Genomic DNA, 20,572 nt, shown 5'->3' with positions numbered 1-20,572 from the left:
GCGATTGTGCATTCCCATTAGGCCGCAAGTCCCAGATTGGTGAGTTACTTGATATACAGTATGCTCGTTACACTGGATGTCTTCATTACCTGAAGCAGAGTCCCGGCCCACACTTTGTACCATATGTGTATGCTGGAAGTAACGTCTCACACGTAACATCCCTTTCCGCAGCCTGGCTCAGCTCACTTGATTTGGGTCTCTCAGCCCTCGTCTCTGGTCACCCAGATCTCGTTACTCGTTCCTCCACTTGTTACTGGTTACTCATAATGGCGGCTGTAAGCCAACTCCACTGCCACTCACGCCCATCGTGCTACATTATTGTCCTCCTGGTCCTTTTATAATTACTAACTGCGCTACAGGTGTCACCTGACCTGGTGTCTTCTCCAATCTCTTCCCTGAGGGGACATGCACTTCACTCTCGAGTTCCTACTAAAGCAATTCTTTCAGTTTTCACTTTATCATCTTTGGTTAGCAGATGGCCATGTTTACTTGTAGATACTCAGCTTAAGCACTATTGTGTGTGTCTCTTCGCTCATTCATCCCATTATAAAACTGCAGCATTCTTAAGTTTCCTCAGAAGCCAATACTTTGAGAGCAAGCTACCCTCATTGGGAATCACCCTATGTTTAGGGTCTAGTTCTCCTCCTTCGTCAATACAAGGAACCTTTTCATTTCACACACTAAACTTACTAAAGTGCTGTAGTCTCGCTGGATAAGGATGGTGTGCCGCCCCCGACGCGCCTTTCGGGCTATTTGCTTGACGAAGGAAAATAGGCCGAATGCGCATCGGGAGCGGCATGCCATCCTTATCCAGTGAGACTACAGCACTTTAGTAAGTTATTGCTCTTACATATATATGCTTATTATTCACTTAACTAGTCTCTTGCTACATTTATTATCTTCACACACCTTTTGTTTTACAATTTTGCTTACATAGCATATGCACCTAAGCTATTATTATAGCCTCATATATATTTTTTTGCCTGGCTCTTTTTTGCGCTATGCACTTTATCACTGTCACACGTATATGATTGATATTGATATTTTTGGCAATTTTATTAGTGTTCTGTGTTTTCACATTTATCACCTGGGGTAGTGTAGATATTTTTAAGATATCAAGTCATTGTTTGGATGGTGGCCTTAGTCATTTTTATTACTTTTATCCATTCCATTATTATTCCTGATTATTTATATCTCTAAATATAAAACTGAATGTATGTATGTGTGTATGTGTGTATCATCAACCAATCACGAAGCATCTTTCATTTCACCAGAGCTGTTTAAAAGAGGCTGAGCTGTGATTGGCTGCTATGAGCAACAGTTTTCTCCCTCCACGACAACACCTCAGCAGACAGTGACCGGGTGGGAGAAATCTAGCATCCCCGGAAACATAAGCTCCCAGCCATTGTCTGCCCCCCAGAAAGGAGCAGAGAGCACATGACAGGAATGAATCACCCCCTCCTGTGCCTATATATCCATCACACATCCTCCAGCCCATAGGCACATCTTCCCTCTTAACGGGATCTCCAGTATGGAAGTTAGGGCAAATCCCACAGAGCTCTGATTCTGACCCCAGGCCTCTCTTAAAGGGATCATTGGTATGGAAGTTAGGACCGTTCCACTCAGCTCTGTGGTTCTGACTCCAGGGTCTCTTAAAGGGATTATTAGTATGGAAGTAAGGGCAATTGAACTAAGTGCTCTGTTTCTGACCCCAGGCCCCTCTTAAAGGGATCCCCGGTACGGAAGTGAGGGCAAATCCACTCTAGGCTTTGGTTTTGACCCCATGCCTCTCTTAAAGGGATCTCCGGTATGGAAGTGAGGGCAAATCCACTCTGCGTTTTGGTTTTGACCCCATGCCTCTCTTAAAGGGATCTCCGGTATGGAAGTTAGGGTAAATCCCTCAGCGCTCTGAATCTGACCCCAGGCCTCTGTTAAAGGGATCATTGGTATGGAAGTCAGGGCAAATTCATCCAGTGCTTTGATTTTGACCCCAGGCCTCTCTTAAAGGGATCCTCAGTATGGAAGTTAGGGCAATTCCACTCAGCGCTCAGGTTCTGACCCCAGGCCCCTCTTAAAGGGATCCCCGGTATGGAAGTCAGGGCAAATCCACTCGGTGCTCTGGTTCTGACCCCAGGCCCATCTTAAAGGGATCCCCGGTATGGAAGTGAGGGCAAATCCACTATGCGTTCTGATTCTGACCCCAGGCCCTTCTTAAAGGGATCCCCGGTATGGAAGTCAGGGCAAATCCACTCGGCGCTCTGGTTCTGACCCCAGGCCCATCTTAAAGGGATCCCCAGTATGGAAGTCAGGGCAAATCCACTCAGCGCTCTGGTTCTGAATCCAGGCCTCTCTTAAAGGGATCCACGGTATGGAAGTTAGGACCGTTCCACTCAGTGCTCTGGTTCTGACCCCAGGATGACGGGATGATGTGGGATATTGGGGTAGTAGTCTGGTGGCTCTGGCTGACAGGATGATGTGGGATATTAGGGGTAGTAGTCTGGTGACTCTGACAGAATGATGTGGGATATTAGGGGTAGTTGTCCAGTGGCTCTGGCTGATGGGATGATGTGGGATATTAGTGGTAGAAGTCCGGCGGCTGTGAAGGGATGATGTGGGATATTAGTGGTAGTGGTCCAGTGGTTCTGGCTGACGGGATGATGTGGGATATTAGGGGTAGTAGTTCGGTGGCTCTGGCTGAAGGGATGATGTGGGATATTAGGGGTAGTAGTCCGGTGGCTCTGGCTGACGGGATGATGTGGGATATTAGGGGTAGTAGTCCAGTGGCTCTGACAGGATGATGTGGGATATTAGTGGTAGTAGTTCGGTAGCTCTAGCTGACAGGATGATGTGGCATATTAGGGGTAGTAGTCCGGTGGCTCTGATGGGATGATGTGGGATATTAATGGTAATAGTCCAGTGGCTCTGGCTGACGGGATGATGTGGGATATTAGGGGTAGTAATCCGGTGGCTCTAGATGATGGGATGATGTGGAATATTAGGGGTAGTAGTCCGGTGGCTATGGCTGATGGGATGATGTGGGATATAAGTGGTATTGGTCTGGTAGCTCTGGCTGATGGGATTGTGTGGGATACTATTGTGAATGTGGCTATGTGGAGTGGGCGGGGCTATACACTCAGCTTTATATATATAATCATTATAATTTGTTATAACTAACCGTAGTTAGTTACTATGCCCGGGCAACGCCGGACTCTTCAGCTAGTTGTTGAAATAAAATTGTAATTCTGTAATATTTTTTGGGTTGTATTGTTTTTTTTCTTGGTTGCTTCATTTCTGGTTTTATTCTGATAATCCATATTATGTCCGCTACTTGGTGGTTTTTAGTATTACTCACTTTTTGATGTTTATTCCTTATTTTAATATTATATATTACCATCTTCTTTCTCTGTATCTGATTTGAGGTTATTTCACACACTGATTTATGTCCTGCAATGACTTCCTATGACAGGGCCATCTATTTGTAACAGCTAACATAAATATCTAAATTCAACGCTTTGGATTACATATAATAGAACAGTGAACACACATACATAGACATGCAGTAAGATTAGTAAGTTGTGGTAGGACTTGCCAGTTGCAACCGTTACTCCATAATCAAGTCACAAGCTTTGCCAAAGAGTATTCTGTTTAGCAGTAAAAGCATTAAAAACAGAAAATCTTCACTTCTTAAAATGCCTGTCTACTTTGGGCAAGTCCTTATTGTATAGAAGGATTTCCTAATAGTACGCTAAGTTTCACTTCTAATACATCCAATGTTCATCTGTAATAGGAACCCAGCAGCCAAGTATGCCTGCAACCCCACCACTACTGTTTTCCATATCAGATGTCCAAAGTAAAAGCCATTCATTGTAGGTGCTCAACAGTTTGGCTCATAGAAGAGAATGACAATCACAGTTACTGACAATGGTCTACAGATTCATAATTGTCTTTATGCCTTTTTTCTGGAATAAAAATGGTTTTGGAGGTGAGTTTTGTTTGCACTTCATTCTTTACGTAATTTGCACCTTTCTTTTAAGTTAACTTTACTTGGTTTGGACTATGTTGTGTTTTTGTTCAGCAATATGGATGTATTTTTCTGTTATCCAGATGTTTTTGCCTAATTCAGTGTTTGCAACTTTTTAAAATGTTGCATAATGTTTGCTCAATTGCACTTCAGTAACTTAGGGGAGTACTAATTTTTGTATTCCGTTGAAGACTAGGGTGCAACATTTTAAAGGATCCTGAATAGGGATGAGCGAGTAGTGAAATACTCGGACTCGCTGTACTCATTACGAGTAGCTCCTAATCCTCGGGTACTCGTAATGAGTAGCGAGTCCAATATAAGTCTATGGGAAATGCGAGTAATGGGCTGTGTGTGTGTGCCGGGCTGTGCAAGGACTGTGTGGGGACTGTGCCAGGCTGTGCAGGACTGTACTGGGCGGTGCGGTGACTGTGCCGGGCTGTGCGGGGACTGTGCCGGGCTGTGTGGGGACTGTGCGGGACTGTGCTGGGCTGTGCAGGGACTGTGCGGGGACTGTACCAGGCAGTGCAAGACTGTGCTGGGCTGTGCGGGGACTGTGCTGGGCTGTGCGGGACTGTGCCGGGCTGCGTGGGCACTGTGCGGGTTGTGTCAAATTTTACGAGGCGAGTAGTGAAAATTACTCGCCAGGATTCGAGTACCGCGAGTACCGCATTACTCGCCGAGTACCGAGTTCTAAAAAGTATACTCATCCCTAATCCTGAAACTTTTTCCTCTAAAACTATATAAAAAGGTAAGAGCAAAAAAAACCTGCATGTTTTGTTTTGTGCAAAATTCATAAACCCGTGTGTACTAATTTAAAGTATTTGGTGCAAAAACCGTCAACGAAATGCACAAGACAAGAAAGAAAAGTTACTTAAAAAGAAAACTAATGCAAAATGATGAAACGTCCTCAATATCTCTATTAGATACACATTCTGTTTATGGTGTGTAATTAAACGAAGTGCAAAAACCAAATGAATCTCATATATTGTTGGAGGTTAACTATGTGTCATAAAGTTTTCCTTATAAAAATTGAAGCCAATACCTTCAGTGTACATTTTCTGATTTATATGAGTCGTCCACTAATGGACTAAGATATATCGTCTCATCAACCTTCTTTTCTGCTCGGTGAAGACCCAATCATTTGTAGAATTGGTTCATTTTCATTGCAGCCATGCTCTAAGACGTGCTGCCATATTACCAATCTTCAAGTCCTCCTTACCCCTCTTTCACACTTCAGTTTTTTTGCATCAGTTCAAATCCGCCAAAAAGTCATACAAGCGGATCCGTTGTTAACTGATGTGATCGGATGGCACAGGATCCGTTTTCAGACGGATCCTGAAAATGAGGAAATTTAAAGGAAACGCTGGCCGGGAAAAAGAGAGAGAGAGAGAGAGAGAAGAGAGAGAGAGAGAGAAAAAATTTTTTTTTGTTTTGTCCGGCACCCAGAAAGAAATTCGGGTTAAATCAGTGTTTGCAGGATCCGCCAGAGAAAAAAACGTTACAAGCTCCGTTTTGAAATTTTTGAGGATGGTGACGGACAGCAACATTTGGCGGATCCTCACAAAAAACGGATGCAACGGACATCAATCCGTCACAATCCGCCATTAATGCAAGTCAATGGGAAAAAAACGGATCCTCAAAAAAAAATTGAGGATCCGTTTTTTTTCAAAGCCTGGCGGATTGTGACTGATTGTAAAAAATGGAAGTGTGAAAGAGGCCTTACTTGTGCCTAATATAGCCTAGTGAAGGAGAACTGGATGAGCTAGCTACTGACTCGTAGCCTTCTGTAAAGGGTGATGTTCTGATGGATGGAAACCTTGTAATTAAGGGGAAAAAGGTCTGTGCAAAATTGGACATTCCAGCGGAAATCTAAAGTATTCTTTCTAGGCAGAAATTTTCCACTCTATAATTAACATTTGTCAAATGTAACAGATTCTCTGGTAGATGTTCTTTGCAATTGGAAAAAATTCTGATTCAGCATTAGGCAATGATGAGAAGTCCGGCACACAATGTCTTTGTTAGGTAGTGCATTTTGCTATTTCGACTTGACTAGGGGATAAGTATTTATTTTTAAAAACCTCAAATGGAAAGATTATTCATAAAGATATAAGTATTTTTTATTAATCCCTTTATTTGGTTGTTTAGTCATTGAAGATGAGTGCATATATTATTAAATATTCTATGTTGGCAAGATCTTAACTATAAAGGTCATGCTGTTAGTGCAATTCATTACTTAATTATGTTTTAATGTAATAAAGTATTCAATTATTCGTATTCCATTGATACAATCTAGTTTACTAATGTTTTCAATTGATTTTTATTATTAAGCCAGTACCTATTTACGAGATGATGGTAAATAATTTTTCACTAATGTTATGAAAAATGGAAAGTCTTGTATTTAACACTTAATCATTATGACATTTTCAAAATGGTTCATCAATTACAAGCCAATTACATTTCCCCAATGTATTTGGGCTAGAATAAAGCATGGCAATAAAACACAGTATATCTATGACGTCAAATTATTCAACAGCCAAGTTTTGTGTCAACCTAGACAGATATGCCAGCTGTCATCCTGTAGAAGAAAGTCAATGCCAAATTGGGTATAAAATTATACGAAACTGGAGCTTTGTAATAACTTAGAACAGTTGTCCAGGACTAAACTATTGATGACTTATCCACAGGATAGGTCATCAATATCAAATTAGTGGGGGTCCGACACCCGACACCTGTACAGATCAGCTGATACCTATTTCTGAAGCTGATGTATCCAGCTGCTGTTGAAAGCAGATATCAGCTTATCAGTGGGGGTTCTGAATGTCATCGATAGGTAGTCAATAGTTTATTCTGATACAACTCCTCTAATTCACAAGTGTGGTTATTAATTCAACTGGCATAAACAGTAGGAAATGCTGCCATGACTGTGGAATATATTTATGAGTACCACAACATGGTTTATTCTTCAAAAAAAACAAGTCGCAATAGGTTATAAAGGAATGTAGTAATAGAGAGAGCTCACTGTTTGTTTTGCAGATGTGACATAGCGAGAACTGTGATATATTAACTTTTTGCATATGAATATGAGCTTGCATTATTGTTAAGACATATTTTATTAGGAACTTATAGCAAAATACTGGACAGTTCCGCATACATTTTAGAGACCTTTTACAGTAGATAGTGCATTGGAAGAGCTATGGACAGTTTCGAGAAAAACAGAACAGCAGTCAGCCATCTATTATATGAGTATGAAAGATATGTAGAAGATGAGAAATGAAAAAGCAAATATATGGTAGAAAATAGATTTCTGCGACTTTTATTGCTAATCTTTCCTTTAGTGTGGGCAAAAGTTTAGTTGACTATCCCAGCTCTTGGTCTAAATCCAGCCAAGGCAAGGCAGCTTTATGGTGCCCCTTACATCCAGCAACCAAAAGGAATGCATAGGTTACATACTCCCCACTCCCGCTTATTTAGGGAAATAGGAGGAATTAAAAGAGACTAAAATTAAAGTTAGAGAAATCACTTACCGTATATGAAGAAAAAGGATGAAATGTATATAGGCATATGTTATGCAGAGCAGTTATATTAAGACCTGAATTGTTACATATGACAATATTAAAAAGTAGAAAGGCACAGGAATTTACTTCTATAGAAATTTTAGAGGGGCTATAGCAGATATGTAGATTGGAAGAGTTGTATATATAGAATTAATTACAGGATTTCATATTTATTTTATCAAATTATGTAGATAGATTGTCAGATACTGTTGAGTATTACTGTTATACTACACACACTGATACTTACAATGTGAGAGATAGTAATGCAAGAGAAAGAGAGCGAGACAGAGAGAAAGAAAGAGAGAGAAAGAGAAAAAAGAAAGAGGGGAAAGAAAGAGAGAACAAAAGAGAGGAAGACAGAGAGAAAGAGAGAGAGAGAGGAAGAGAGAGAGTGAGAGAGAAAGAGAGAGGAAGACAGAGAGAGAAAGAGAGAAAGAAAGAGTGAGAGCGAGAAAGAGAGAGAGAAAGAGAGAGAGAACAAAAGAGAGAGAGGAAGAGAGAGTGAGAGAGAGGAAGAGAGAGAGAACAAAAGAGAGAGAGAGAAAGAGAGAGAGAAAGAAAGAGGAAGACAGAGAGAAAGAGAGTGAGAAAGAACGAGATGAAGACAGAGAGTTAGATACAGAAAGAGAGAGAGAGTGAGAAAGAGAAAGAGAGAGGAGGAGAGAGAAACAAGTTAGATTATGCTTTATTTATAAAGGCAATGAGGGCACTGCCATTTGTCATTATTTTTCCTGAAACTCCAGAATAATTAAAATCTTGATATGCTGGGGAAAATCTTGCTGTTAACATGTCCTGACCATCTACTCAGAAACAAATATACTGAACTAACAGCTCTGGCAAACTGCAATATATATATATATATATATATTTTTAAATCAGGAAAAAACTGCAATATTAATATGATATGTAAAGTACGGACATAGACTGTTTATCGTGCCGCCATATGAAAAGACATTGATATACATGCAGATAATGAAAGTTGCTTTTTGCATTGCTACACAGAAATGCGTCTCACATTCTCCACAAGTATATATGAATTGTCCTGTGGACATCATTATGTTTCTTCTATGCATAAAATACTCTCTACATGCATCTGCCTGTTAAAGTTATTCATTATCACAAGCAACTCTAATCATATTAATAGAGAAGTTTGTATAGATCCCGTACCTCACAATCCCATACATGACCAAGACATTTCCAAGTAGCCCTACAACGCAGACGACAGAGTACAGCGCAGTGATAGCCACAGCCATAATAATGGACGCATGGTTTCTGGAGACCCCCTGGCCTGGGACACTGAAGGTGATGTTGGGAAGGGCAGAAGTAGAGAGGTTCAGTGTGGCATTGTAGTAGAAGACTTCTGAGTACAGCCTGGAAGTGGACAGCTCCAGCTCCATATTCAGCACTGGACTAATACAACTCCTGCAGGGACAAGTGGTACCCGAGTCTGCGTTGCCGTGGAGACAGCAGGAAGGATGTGGAGACGGAATGCTGGATCCTCAGCAACTGAAGGGAAAGGAGGTAGTAGAAGGAAGAAAACTGCTCCTCTCATACAGGCAGATCCTCTTTTCCCACCCTTTCCCCTTATCATTTCTCCCTCAAATCGTCACTCCTCCTACTCCGACATTTCTTCAATCCCTGTAGACAATCCTCTATCCTTCAACCACCTCTTATTTCTTACAGCTAATCATTTTCCTGTAGATCTGTCTCTAACACACCTTGATGTAGCTGTGCTTCTCTCTTTCAGTCATGCAGGAGCCTAAATAGCTGCAGTTCCTCCTCCATATCCTTTATTTGATTCCCTGCCACCTGAGCTGACATGTATTGTATGTATGTGATTTTGGTCCCTCGTCTCCATGTCTTGCATTAGTTTCGCCTCATTTCAGTGCAGCACTTTGCTTGTCTGCATTGAGCTTGGATGCACATCCTCCTTTACTACGCTCTCATTTCATTATTGCTTTGTGTAGACAGAGATTGCGCCATTCCCTACCAGCATCTGACAAATCTGAAAATGATCTTATATGTTTATTTTAAATAACCTCAGTGTGAGCTCCAAAGTGTAGAGATTTTGTCTGTAAGCTTCCACTACTTTAAATCTAAAAAATGGTCATAGGGCACAGACATGTATCTGACGAATATCTGCAGTTTCCTACATGTCAAAGTCTTATGGCCCCACTATTGAAGTGTATCTCTCGCCATTCTACAGAGCCCACCTGCTAATGTTTATGCAGATCGTCAGATTTTCTACATTCATGTTATCTTTTCAACCCCATATTACAGCCTCCTGCATTTCCGTATTCAATTGTAACAAAGCCTTGTTATACAGCACCTAACACATTCTACAGGATTCCCACTGCAGATATTCAAAAGATATATTATAAATGTCTGATAGGTAGAGATCCCAGAGAATTTACCTGCATCTATGCTGATAATGGTTCTCTGAATCCCCAGTTCTGCATGATTATCTGGCTGCTGCGTCCAGGTGGAAAATGAATGCATAAATGGACGCTGATGTGTGTATTTCTCTTCATTCACTTCTATGTGACTTATGGGAAAAGCTATTACAGTTCCCAATATTTAGATATTTACTCAAGAGCTTCTCCTGAATATAGAAATTGAACACACAGCTTAATATGCTTGGTAAGACTCCAGCCTTTACCTGTAGGATCTAAAATGAAACTCCAGGTACATTTAGATATTACAGAGAAGCTGTCAGCACAATTTTGTCATGTACAGTATGGACATGGCTGTAGTGGGGCTGTGATACTGATTACATTCATACATTTGGTGAAGTGATTCGTTTTTGTGATTCTTCTTTACTCACCATATGAAAAGTTATATTAATTAGATCGATTTTGATCCCAGGGGCTGGACTGTGCCTTTGTTCTTCTCCTCCCTGCAGGTCAATCCCTGCCACTCTGCATGCCTCTTCTGTTTCAGAGGAGGCCGGTCACTGAAAAAGCATTGATCTGTTATTCAAAGAATGGTCTGGGGAATCACAGACCGGGAGGAGAAGACCCCCGTGTACAGTCCGGCCCCTGTGCACAGACATCTAAAGCAGAAAACGTCAAATGGTGATTCCAGCATCATTACAGTACTGACAGGTTCAGTAAAAAGGAGCTACAAACACCATAATACATTACAAGAATATTAATTATTTCACTCTATTTCATCAAACACAGTTTTCCAAGCCCATCTGCACACTATGGCATCAATTCATCAAAGCGAAAGAAAACTGGCAAAAAACACTTTGAAAAGTCACAACATTTTTACCCAGCACAAAACTGAGCAACAGTTGTTGATGTTTTCGCCCCAGTTTTGGGCATCTATGGCAAAATGGGCAGAACTCGAGAAGAGCTGGAATAAGATGCGGCGTAGCTGCACATGATTGTCAAACTCATGAATAGTAGTGGTATTTCTTATGCTATAAATGTTACTCCAGACCTTGACTGGAGTAACATTTCTTGCAAGGCACACAGAGGTGAAAATTTAGCAGAGAGCTGGAGAGCTAAAAGTCTGTAAGGTTAATCTTTAGCAAAAAGCTGGAGGGCAGAAAGGCTCTGAGATGAAACTTCAAACAATAACTAAAGGGTAGAAAGTCTGTGTTGCAAACAGGGCCGGGACAAGGTATTTTGGTGCCCTTGGCAGATCAATTAACTTGCACTCCTCCTGTCCTTCACTCGCTGAAAGAAAAAGTGGCGTTGGTGACACAGTTCACATCGTTACTTACATGTTATGCATTTATGCATCAATCACCTATGCTATTGGATTTACAGTAAGTATGACTCCATTTATTACACCCCAAAATTTACACATAGTATATATATACTGTATATATATATATATATATATATATATATAGTAGGTTTTACACTCACTTGCGTGTGACGGAAGGAAAACAGGAAGCTCTTTCCTTTGAAAGTTCATGTGGGTTTATTCCTTCATAAATCCTCAGGAACAAAAACAGAAAACAAATAGCCTTTTGATCAGGCTACGTAAATACTCCTCTAGGCCTGTGGGCACACAGGCTGGGGTAGTATACAGCACTCAGGCTCGGTCTGGAGCCAAACACACAGGAGGCCTTCTCCCTCCCAACACACAGACCATGTGACAAACAACAGCCTCCATTAAATAGGTTGTAACCATACCCAGAGGTATGTGGGTAGCCAGACCCGCCCATCTCTCATAGCTACCCACAGCCCGGACACAGGTGCAACAAACGAACCTCTTAGTGCTCACGTACACTAAAGAAAAATACTCTGGGTTACATCTGTGGGGAGGTTGAACTGACAAACAGGTCTGCCTTTGGCGAGAGGCAGAGGGATAGCGCAGTGTAGGCTGAGATACAGAGAAAGGGGTGTCATGTGGTAGTTTGACCATTAGAGGGCAGTGGGGAGTGTAGGAGAAAGTGACTGTGTAACTGCCATGGGTCAAAGTAACTGCCATTGGTCAAGGTAACTGTCAGGTGATAGTGGGCAGAGCTACCAGGACTGGGAGTATAAAGGCTGAGGGAAGGTTCTGGAAGGTCCAGTCAGCCAGGGGAGCTCACTAGGAAGGAGGTTCTGCTGAAGAGGGAAAGAAGATAGAAAGCCTCCAGAGAGAAACTGACAGTGGAGACAGTTACGGGGGGTGGCCCAGAGGACAGTAGCAGCAGACGGAGACGGTCTGGGGGTACCAAGTGGACGGTGTATTTTGAACGGTGAAGCGCTGTGGTGGATGTGCCTAGGACAGCCACAGTGAGAAGAGCCACAAAAGACGCCACGATGGTGAAAATGAGAAGCGAAGGTACCCAGGTCTGTGAGCAATAGGACTGTGAAATTCCTGTGATGAATCGCATCGGTCGTCAGAGAGGTGGCCAATAAAAATGGACCTGTTGAATATAACCCCTGTCTCAGTGTCGTGTCTGTTGGCGGCAAGAAGTGGGTCACCCCCCATCCCTGTTTGATCATCACTCCCTCACGTATCCTACACATCAAATAAACAAGCTATCTCTGTGACACATACCTCCCATCGACTATGCGACCATTAGCCACACTAAAATGGGCAGCACGGTGGCTCAGTGGCTAGCACTGCAGCATTGGAGTCCTGGGTTTGAATCCCACCAAGGACAACATTTGCAAGAAGTTTGTATGTTCTCCCCGTGTTTGCGTGGGTTTCCTCCGGGTACTCCGGTTTCCTTCCACATTCCAAAGACATGCTGATAGGGAATTTAGATTGTGAGCTCCATCAAGGACAGTGATGATGATGTGTGCAAACTGTAAAGTGCTGCGGAATATGTTAGCGCTATATAAAAATAAAGATTATTATTATTATATAGAGAGAGTGAGAAAGAAGGAGGATAATGTATATAATAAAGGGCAACATGGCATATAACATAAATTGAGAACACTTGTATGTAACAAGTAGCAACAGAGGGAAAAACAGACAGTGGAGTCCAACCCAGCTTTCACACAGACTGACTATATAATATTCGACCATGTAAAACCAGTATAATCACTACAATTGTGATTACAGTCCTTACAGCCCATGCAGTGATCAGAGGTAGAATAGACATTTGCAATAAGTAACTTACAGGTGATGCTCATCTGCTCTTGACCTTCATAATGTCAACGCCTGTTCACAACTTTCCACTACAGAGTTTACTGCCCTGATGTCTTTGGTTCCTTGCCTTGGCAGCACATCCACAAACCATAACCCTTAAAACAAAGTCTACCACATATACAGTACTGTAGTACTGTGAAAAAGTATTAGGCAGTTGTAAAAAGAATGCTGCAAAGAAAGGATTTCAGATCCTTCTATATCTTCAAATGTAATGCCACACAGACTCGATAAGGTTCATCACTTCCAAGACATTTTTTGCTTCTTTACACTGAAGATAGTTCATAATATCATTCACAGTATGTTTTGGGTTGCTATTCTGCTGCGGAGTACATTTTGGGGCAGTCAGATGTCTTGCTGATGGTATTACATAATAGATAAATTATCTGCCTGTATTTGTCAGAATTGAGGATACCAAGAAATGGGTAACGTTGAGGACTCAGTGGTCCACCAAGGAAACTTTTTGCAGCAGATGAAAGACACATCATGTTTACTTCCTTTTGAAATCAGGATATGTCCATCAGTGCCATCAGCTCAGAACTGGCTGTAACCATTGAGACCTAGCTGCACTCATCTACTCAAAATTGTTTTTATTATTATTTTTTTCTCACAAAATGTCAGGCAGAGGCTTTTACAAAAGAAAATCAGGGCATATAAAACTCAACCCTTTAAAAGAATATTCTTGAACATTCAGACACTTGCAACGTTTCGGCTGATCTAAGCCTTTGTCAAGCCTACATCTGAAATATGCGGGATCAGTATGTGTAACTTTCATTAGAATCCACAAGTAGGACAATCAGTAATTGTGCTATCCCCAAACGGGGAACAAAAGAATTTACTGCCTGTCAGGAAGCTGTTACCACATGTGAGTGCCAGACCTAATGAGAGTTAGACATACTGATCCCGCATATTTCAGATGTAGGCTTGGCAGAGGCTTAGATTAGCCGAAACGTTGCAAGTGTCTGAATGTTGAAGAATATTTTTTTAAAGGGTTGTGTCTTATATGCCCTGATTTTCTTTTCTAAAAGCCTCTGCCTGACATTTTGTGAGAAAAAATAATAATAAAAACAATTTTGAATGCCGAAGTTTTTCTGACTATTCTTGACTAATTTTCTTCTGGGCACCAATTTCATAAGGAATTTCTAGAGTGAGCACCCCTTAATCCTTTCAATTTTTGCACTCATCTACTGTTAGGAGAAGTCTGTCCAAAAGTGGTCTTCAAGGAAGAATTGTGGCCAAAAAGAAGACCTTTGACATGGAAACAATGTCAAGTGACTCAACTATGCACTGAAACAACAGAACTGAAGTGCAGAAAAATGACAGCAGGTGCTCCTTGGTAGTGTGTTTGAGTTTGTTCATTTATGGCTGATTTATACAGTTTCTACAAAAAACTCAATAGGCAGAAGATCTGGTTCATCCAATTTTTGGAGTTTACAAAACAAGTACTTGCCTATGGCACTGAAATATGTGTTTTTGTCTTTAACCCCTTAACCCCCAAAGGTGGTTTGCACGTTAACGACCAGGCCAATTTTTACAATTCTGACCACTGTCCCTTTATGAGGTAATAAGTCTGGAAAACTTCCATGGATGCTGGTGATTCTGGCATTGTTTTTCGTGTGACATATTGTACTTCATGTTAGTGGTAAAAATTTCTTTGATATAACGTGTTTATTTGTGGAAAAAACGGAGATTTGGCAAAAATTTTAAAAATTTTGCAGTTTTCCAACTTTGCATTTTCATGCCCTTAAATCATAGAGATTTGGCACACAAAATGCTTAATAAGTAACTGTAACGAATGGAAGCAGAGGCACAGATGGTGAAGTTCACATTCGTTTTTTATTTTTAGAGTGGAACCTTGGGACCACGGTCCGGGGGGCTCCGAAGTGGGCGTAACTAGTGAGCCCCAGGTATCTGTAGTAAAGTCCCTCGAAGAGGACCAGAATGGAATACCTGGGGGACACAGATGCTACCTCCAGTTAGATCCCGGACAAGTGGCAGCTGTCCCAGCGGGACAAACGGGTAACAGATATAACAAATCTGATGGTGCTGACCAGCAGACACTGGGTATGCGTGGTGAACCTGGCACTGGTAAGGAAGGTCAGGTTCCGGGTAGATGATAGAAGCTAGCTCCAGTAACCTTGGCGTAGTCCTTGGGTTTGGATAGCAATTGGCGGAACGGGATGGCACTTGAATAAATGGATACTGATGTTGCCTGAGATAGTTGAACACAGGTCACTGATACTCTCTGGAGACAAACAGTATGAGCAAGTGCAAACGGATTGCTAACACAGCGCAGAAATAACAGTGACTGAAGCGGATGTAACAAGAGTAGATACTCATTGCTCCGGCACTCTCCCTATGGAGGAGAGTCCAGAAATAGTAATCAGTGCGCTGTCATTGGATAATTGCTATTTTCAAAAATGTGGGCTGTCCCTTTAAGAGACCAGAGGGAAGCGCACTCGCATCCTAAGCACTCTCCCTGAAGACCTTTTGGCAGCATACCAGGAAGTGGGGGAGAGAGAAGCAGCAGCAGGATGCCTAGAGACAGAGCACGAGTATCCAGGCAGAGACCTCGCTTAGGTACAGGGACAGCGTGGAAAGCAGGAGCAGGAGAGGGACCAGAACTTGGGGCAGCGCCAGAACCAGGTGCAGGGCCAGAACTGGGACCAGGTGTAACAGTATCCCTCTCTTTTCGCCCCCTCTTTTTCAAACTTTGCAAAAAGAAAAGAGCATATACTGAACATACCAAAGAACCAACTTTATTCACATATTTATAGAAACATTTAATTACACATTATTCATATCTAAAAAGTGCCAACAGTGCATGATCATGAGCCCAAAGGACCAAAGAACAAGCGGCACCAACAAGGAGCAGGTAAAAATTCATATATCAATAAACCTCATTGATTACAAAGATGATGCAGCCATAAATAGTACTCAAAAAGAAGATAGTTATCACAATGGTTACAACACCAAATAGCAGCAGACTTAGTTACAAATCATACCTATGTACAGGAGAGGCCAGAAATAGTAACCAGTGCGCTGTCATTGGATAATTGATATTTTTAAAAAATGCATACTGTCCCTTTAAGAGACCAGAGGGAAGCGCGCTCGCGTCCTAAGCACTCTCCCTGAAGACCTGCTGGCAGCACACCAGGAAGTAGGGGAGAGAGAAGGAACAGCAGGACGCCAAGAGACAGACAGAGCACGAGGGTCCAGGCAGGGACCTCACGGAGGTACAGGGGCAAGCGTGGAAAGCAGGAGCAGGTGAGGGAGCAGACCTTGGGGCAGCGCCAGAACCGGGTGCAAGGCCAGAACCGGGACCGGGTGTAACAGTAACATTTCGCATGTTTACTTTACATCAGCATAATTTTCGAACCCAATTTTTTTTTGTTAGGAAGTTATAAGGGTTAAAAGTTGACCAGCAATTTCTTATTTACAACACCATTTTTTTTCAGGGATCGCATCACATTTCAAGTCACTTTGAGGGGTCTATAAGATAGAAAATACCCAAAAGTGACACCATTCTAAAAACTGCACCCCACAAGGTGCTCAGAACCACAATCAAGAAGTTTATTAACCCTTCAGGTGCTTCATAGGAATTTTTTTAATGTTTAAAAAAACGAACATTTAACTTTTTTTTCACAAAAAAAATTACTTCAGGTCCATTTTTTTTATTTTACCAAGGGTATCAGGAGAAATTGGACTGCAAAAGTTATTGTGCAATTTGTCCTGAGTATGCCGATACCCCATATGTGGGGGTAAACCACTGTTTGGGCGCATGGCAGAGCTCGGAAGGGAAGGAGCGCCGTTTTACATGGCTGGGATTGAGATCGGATGCCATGTCGCGTTTGGAGAGCCCCTGATGTGCCTGAACAGTGGAAACCCTCCACAAGTGACCCCATTTTGGAAAGTAGACCCCCCAAGGAACTTATCTAGATGTGGGGTGAGCACTTTGAACCTCCAAGTGCGTCACAGAAGTTCATAACGCTAGGGCGTGAAAATAAAAAAAATCATATTTTTTCCACAAACATGATCTTTTAGTTCCCAATTTTTTTTATTTTCCCAAGGGTAACAGGAGAAATTGGACCCCAAAAGTTATTGTCCAATTTGTCCTGAGTACGCTGATACCCCATATATGGGATTAAACTACTGTATGGGCATACGTCGGGGTTCGGAAGGGAATTAGTGAAATTTTGCAATGCAGACTTTGACGGAATGGTTTGCAGGTGTCATGTCGCATTTAGAGAGCCCCTGATGTGCCTAAACAGTGGAAATCCCCCACGAATGACCTCATTTTGGAAACTAGACCCCCCAAGGAACTTATCTAGATGTGTGGTGAGCACGTTGAACCTCCAAAAGTTTCACAGAAGTTTATAATGCCCGGGCATGAAAATAAAAAATCATATTTTTTCCACAAACATGATAATAATAATAATAATAATAATAATCTTTATTTATATAGCGTCAACATATTCCGCAGTGCTTTACATTTTAACAGTTTCAAAACACAAGTAATAAGTAACAACGTTAACAATACAATAATTAAAGCAAAATAAGATGACCCTGCTCGTGAGAGCTTACAATCTACAATGAGGTGGGGGGGATACAAGGTACTGGTGTGTATTTACAATGATATATTTACAATGATGGTCCAGCCATCTTGAGGGAGTGAGGGATGAATGGAGATAGCCCATTCACTAGACATGCACACTTACACATAGATTGACTTTGATTAGTGAATGTGATAGGCCACTCTGAACAAAAGTGTTTTGAGGGAGCGCCTGAAACTATGCAAATTGTGGATAGTTCTAATTTCTTGGGGTAGAGCATTCCAGAGGATTGGCGCAACACGGGAGAAGTCTTGGAGTCGGGAATGGGAGGTAAGGATTAGTGCAGAAGTTAGTCGAAAGTCGTTTGCAGAGCGCAGCGGTCGGTTAGGCCGATAGACAGAAATGAGGGAGGAGATGTAGGGGGGTGCTGCAATGTGGAGAGCTTTGTGAGTGAGAACAAGTACTTTGAATTGGATCTATAATAAATGGGCAGCCAGTGTAAGGACTGGCGAAGAGCGGACGTGTTCGAGTACCGATTAGCCAGATAGATGACCCTGGCTGCTGCATTAAGTATAATAATAATAATAATAATTTTTATTTATATAGCGCCAACATATTCCGCAGCACTTTACAATTAAGCGGGGACATGTACAGACAATAAATTCAATACAAGTTAAGACAATTCAAACAGTGACATTAGGAGTGAGGTCCCTGCTCGCAAGCTTACAATCTACAAGGAAATGGGGGGACACAGTAGGTGAGACTGGACTGGAGAGGGGATAGTCGAGTAACGGGGAGGCCAATTAATAGAGCGTTGCAGTAGTCCAGGCGGGAGTGGATCAATGCTACAGTGAGGGTTTTTATTGTTTCCATGGTGAGAAAAGGGCAGATTCTAGAGATGTTCTTTAGGTGTAAGCGGCAAGAGCGGGCAAGAGATTGTATATGGGATGTGAAAGAGAGATTGGTGTCAAACATAACACCCAGACAGCACACCTGCTGCTGGGGTGTTATTATGGTGCCACTCACGGAGAGGGAAATGTCAGATTTAGGGAGGTTAGTAGACGGCGGGAGCAGAAGAAGTTCAGTTTTGGAGAGGTTGAGTTTCAGATAGAGAGCAGACATGATGTTGGAGACTGCAGACAGAGTCGGGGGATGACGTGTATAGTTGTGTGTCATCAGCATAAAGATGGTACTGAAAGCCAAATCTGCTGATGGTCTGTCCAATTGGGGCCGTGTAGAGAGAGAAGAGAAGGGAGCCAAGGACTGAGCCCTGAGATACTCTGACAGCGAGAGGAAGAGGAGATGACGTGGAGCCAGAGAACAAAACACTGAAGGAGCGGTCAGAAAGATAGGAAGAGAACCAGGAGAGAGCAGTGTCCTTAATGTCTAGTGACTGGAGCCTAGAGAGTAGGATATAGTGGTCAACAGTGTCAAAAGCTGCAGATAGGTCAAGAAGAATGAGCAGAGAGTGGTCACCGTTACATTTTGCTGTCAGAATATCATTGGTCACTTTGATGAGTGCAGTTTCAGTCGAATGTAGGGGGCGGAAGCCGGACTGTGAAGGGTCTAGAAGGGAGTGAGTGGCTAGGTAACGGGTAAGGCGGGAGTAAACTAGGCGCTCCAAAAGTTTAGAGTTGAAGGGGAGATTGAAGACCAGTCTGTAGTTTGTGTAGGATGGGTCGAGAGTGGGTTTCTTTAGTAATGGAGTAGCGATCACATGTTTGACGGAGGATGGGAAAATGCCAGAGGAGAGGGAGAGATTAAAGATTGCAGTTAGGTGAGTTGTGACGACTGGAGAGAGAGACTGGAGGAGATGTGAGGGAATGGGGTCGGTAGTGCATGTAGTCGGACGAGAGGAAGAGAGGAGTCTGGAGACTTCTTCTTCTGTGATGAGATCAAATGTGGAAAGTGAGCCAGAGGAGATGCAGGAAGGGATGGGAATCACAGCACTTGGTGGTTGGGAGCAGATTTCCTGATGGATATTATCTAAATTCTGTAAAGTGGGAGGCGAGGTCATCAGCACAAATGTCTCTTGGGGTTGTTGGCTAGTGAGGAGATCAGCGTGGTGAATTAAGTCTGTTTTGCGAGGTGAAGGGCAGCGTTATAGGTTCTTAACATAAATTTGAAGTGGATGAAGTGATCTTTTAGTTCCCAATTTTTTTTTATTTTTCCAAGGGTAACAGGAGAAATTGGACCCCAAAAGTTGTTCTCCAATTTGTCCTGAGTACGCTGATTCCCCATATGTGGGAATAAACTACTGTATGGGCACACGTCGGGGCTCAGAAGAGAAGTAGTGACGTTTTGGAATGCAGACTGATGGAATGGTCTGCGGGTGTCATGTCGCGTTTGGAGAGCCACTGATGTGCCTAAACAGTGGAAACCACTCACAAATGACCCCATTTTGGAAACTAGACACTCCCAAGGAACTTATCTAGATGTGTGGTGAACACTTTTAACCCCCAAGTGCTTCACACTAGTTTATAACATAGAGCCATAAAAATAAAAAAAATCATTTTTTTCCACAAAAATGAACATTTCCCCCATTTTTTTATTTTCCTAAGGGTAACAGGAGAGATTGGACCCCAAAAGTTGTTGAGCAATTTGTCCTGAGTAGGCTGATACCCCATATGTGGTGGTAAACCACTGTTTGGGCGCATGGCAGAGCTTGGAAGGGAAGGAGCACCATTTGATTTTTTCATTGCAGAATTGGCTGTCAATTGAGATCAGATGCCATGTCGCGTTTGGAGATCCCCTGATGTGCCTGTGTGGTACTAGCAGGTATGCAGGACGCAGTGACGAGGCATGAGACAGTTTAGTGCTTTTAGTAATAACGTTTATAGGCCTAG

The 20,572-nt window shown here is 42.3% G+C and overlaps 1 protein-coding gene across 1 annotated transcript in view; it reads right to left on the bottom strand.

The window, feature by feature from the left end:
• OPRD1 (opioid receptor delta 1) overlaps positions 1-10,108 on the bottom strand; it is an 80,980-nt gene extending 70,872 nt beyond the window's left edge. The window contains exons 1-2 of the mRNA XM_073564151.1: positions 9,990-10,108; positions 8,743-9,081 (exon numbers count right to left, since the gene is read on the bottom strand). Of these exons, the coding sequence (XP_073420252.1) occupies positions 8,743-8,972 (230 nt within the window). The 5' untranslated portion in view covers positions 8,973-9,081; positions 9,990-10,108. The remainder of the gene's footprint in view (positions 1-8,742; positions 9,082-9,989) is intronic.
• Between the last annotated feature and the right edge of the window lie 10,464 nt (positions 10,109-20,572).

The sequence above is a fragment of the Dendrobates tinctorius genome, unplaced genomic scaffold, assembly GCF_039654945.1.
Source record: "Dendrobates tinctorius isolate UK_male_01 unplaced genomic scaffold, ASM3965494v1 ptg000015l, whole genome shotgun sequence".
In the NCBI taxonomy this organism is placed as follows: Eukaryota; Metazoa; Chordata; class Amphibia; order Anura; family Dendrobatidae; genus Dendrobates; species Dendrobates tinctorius.
This window is presented reverse-complemented; position numbering and strand designations above follow the sequence as displayed.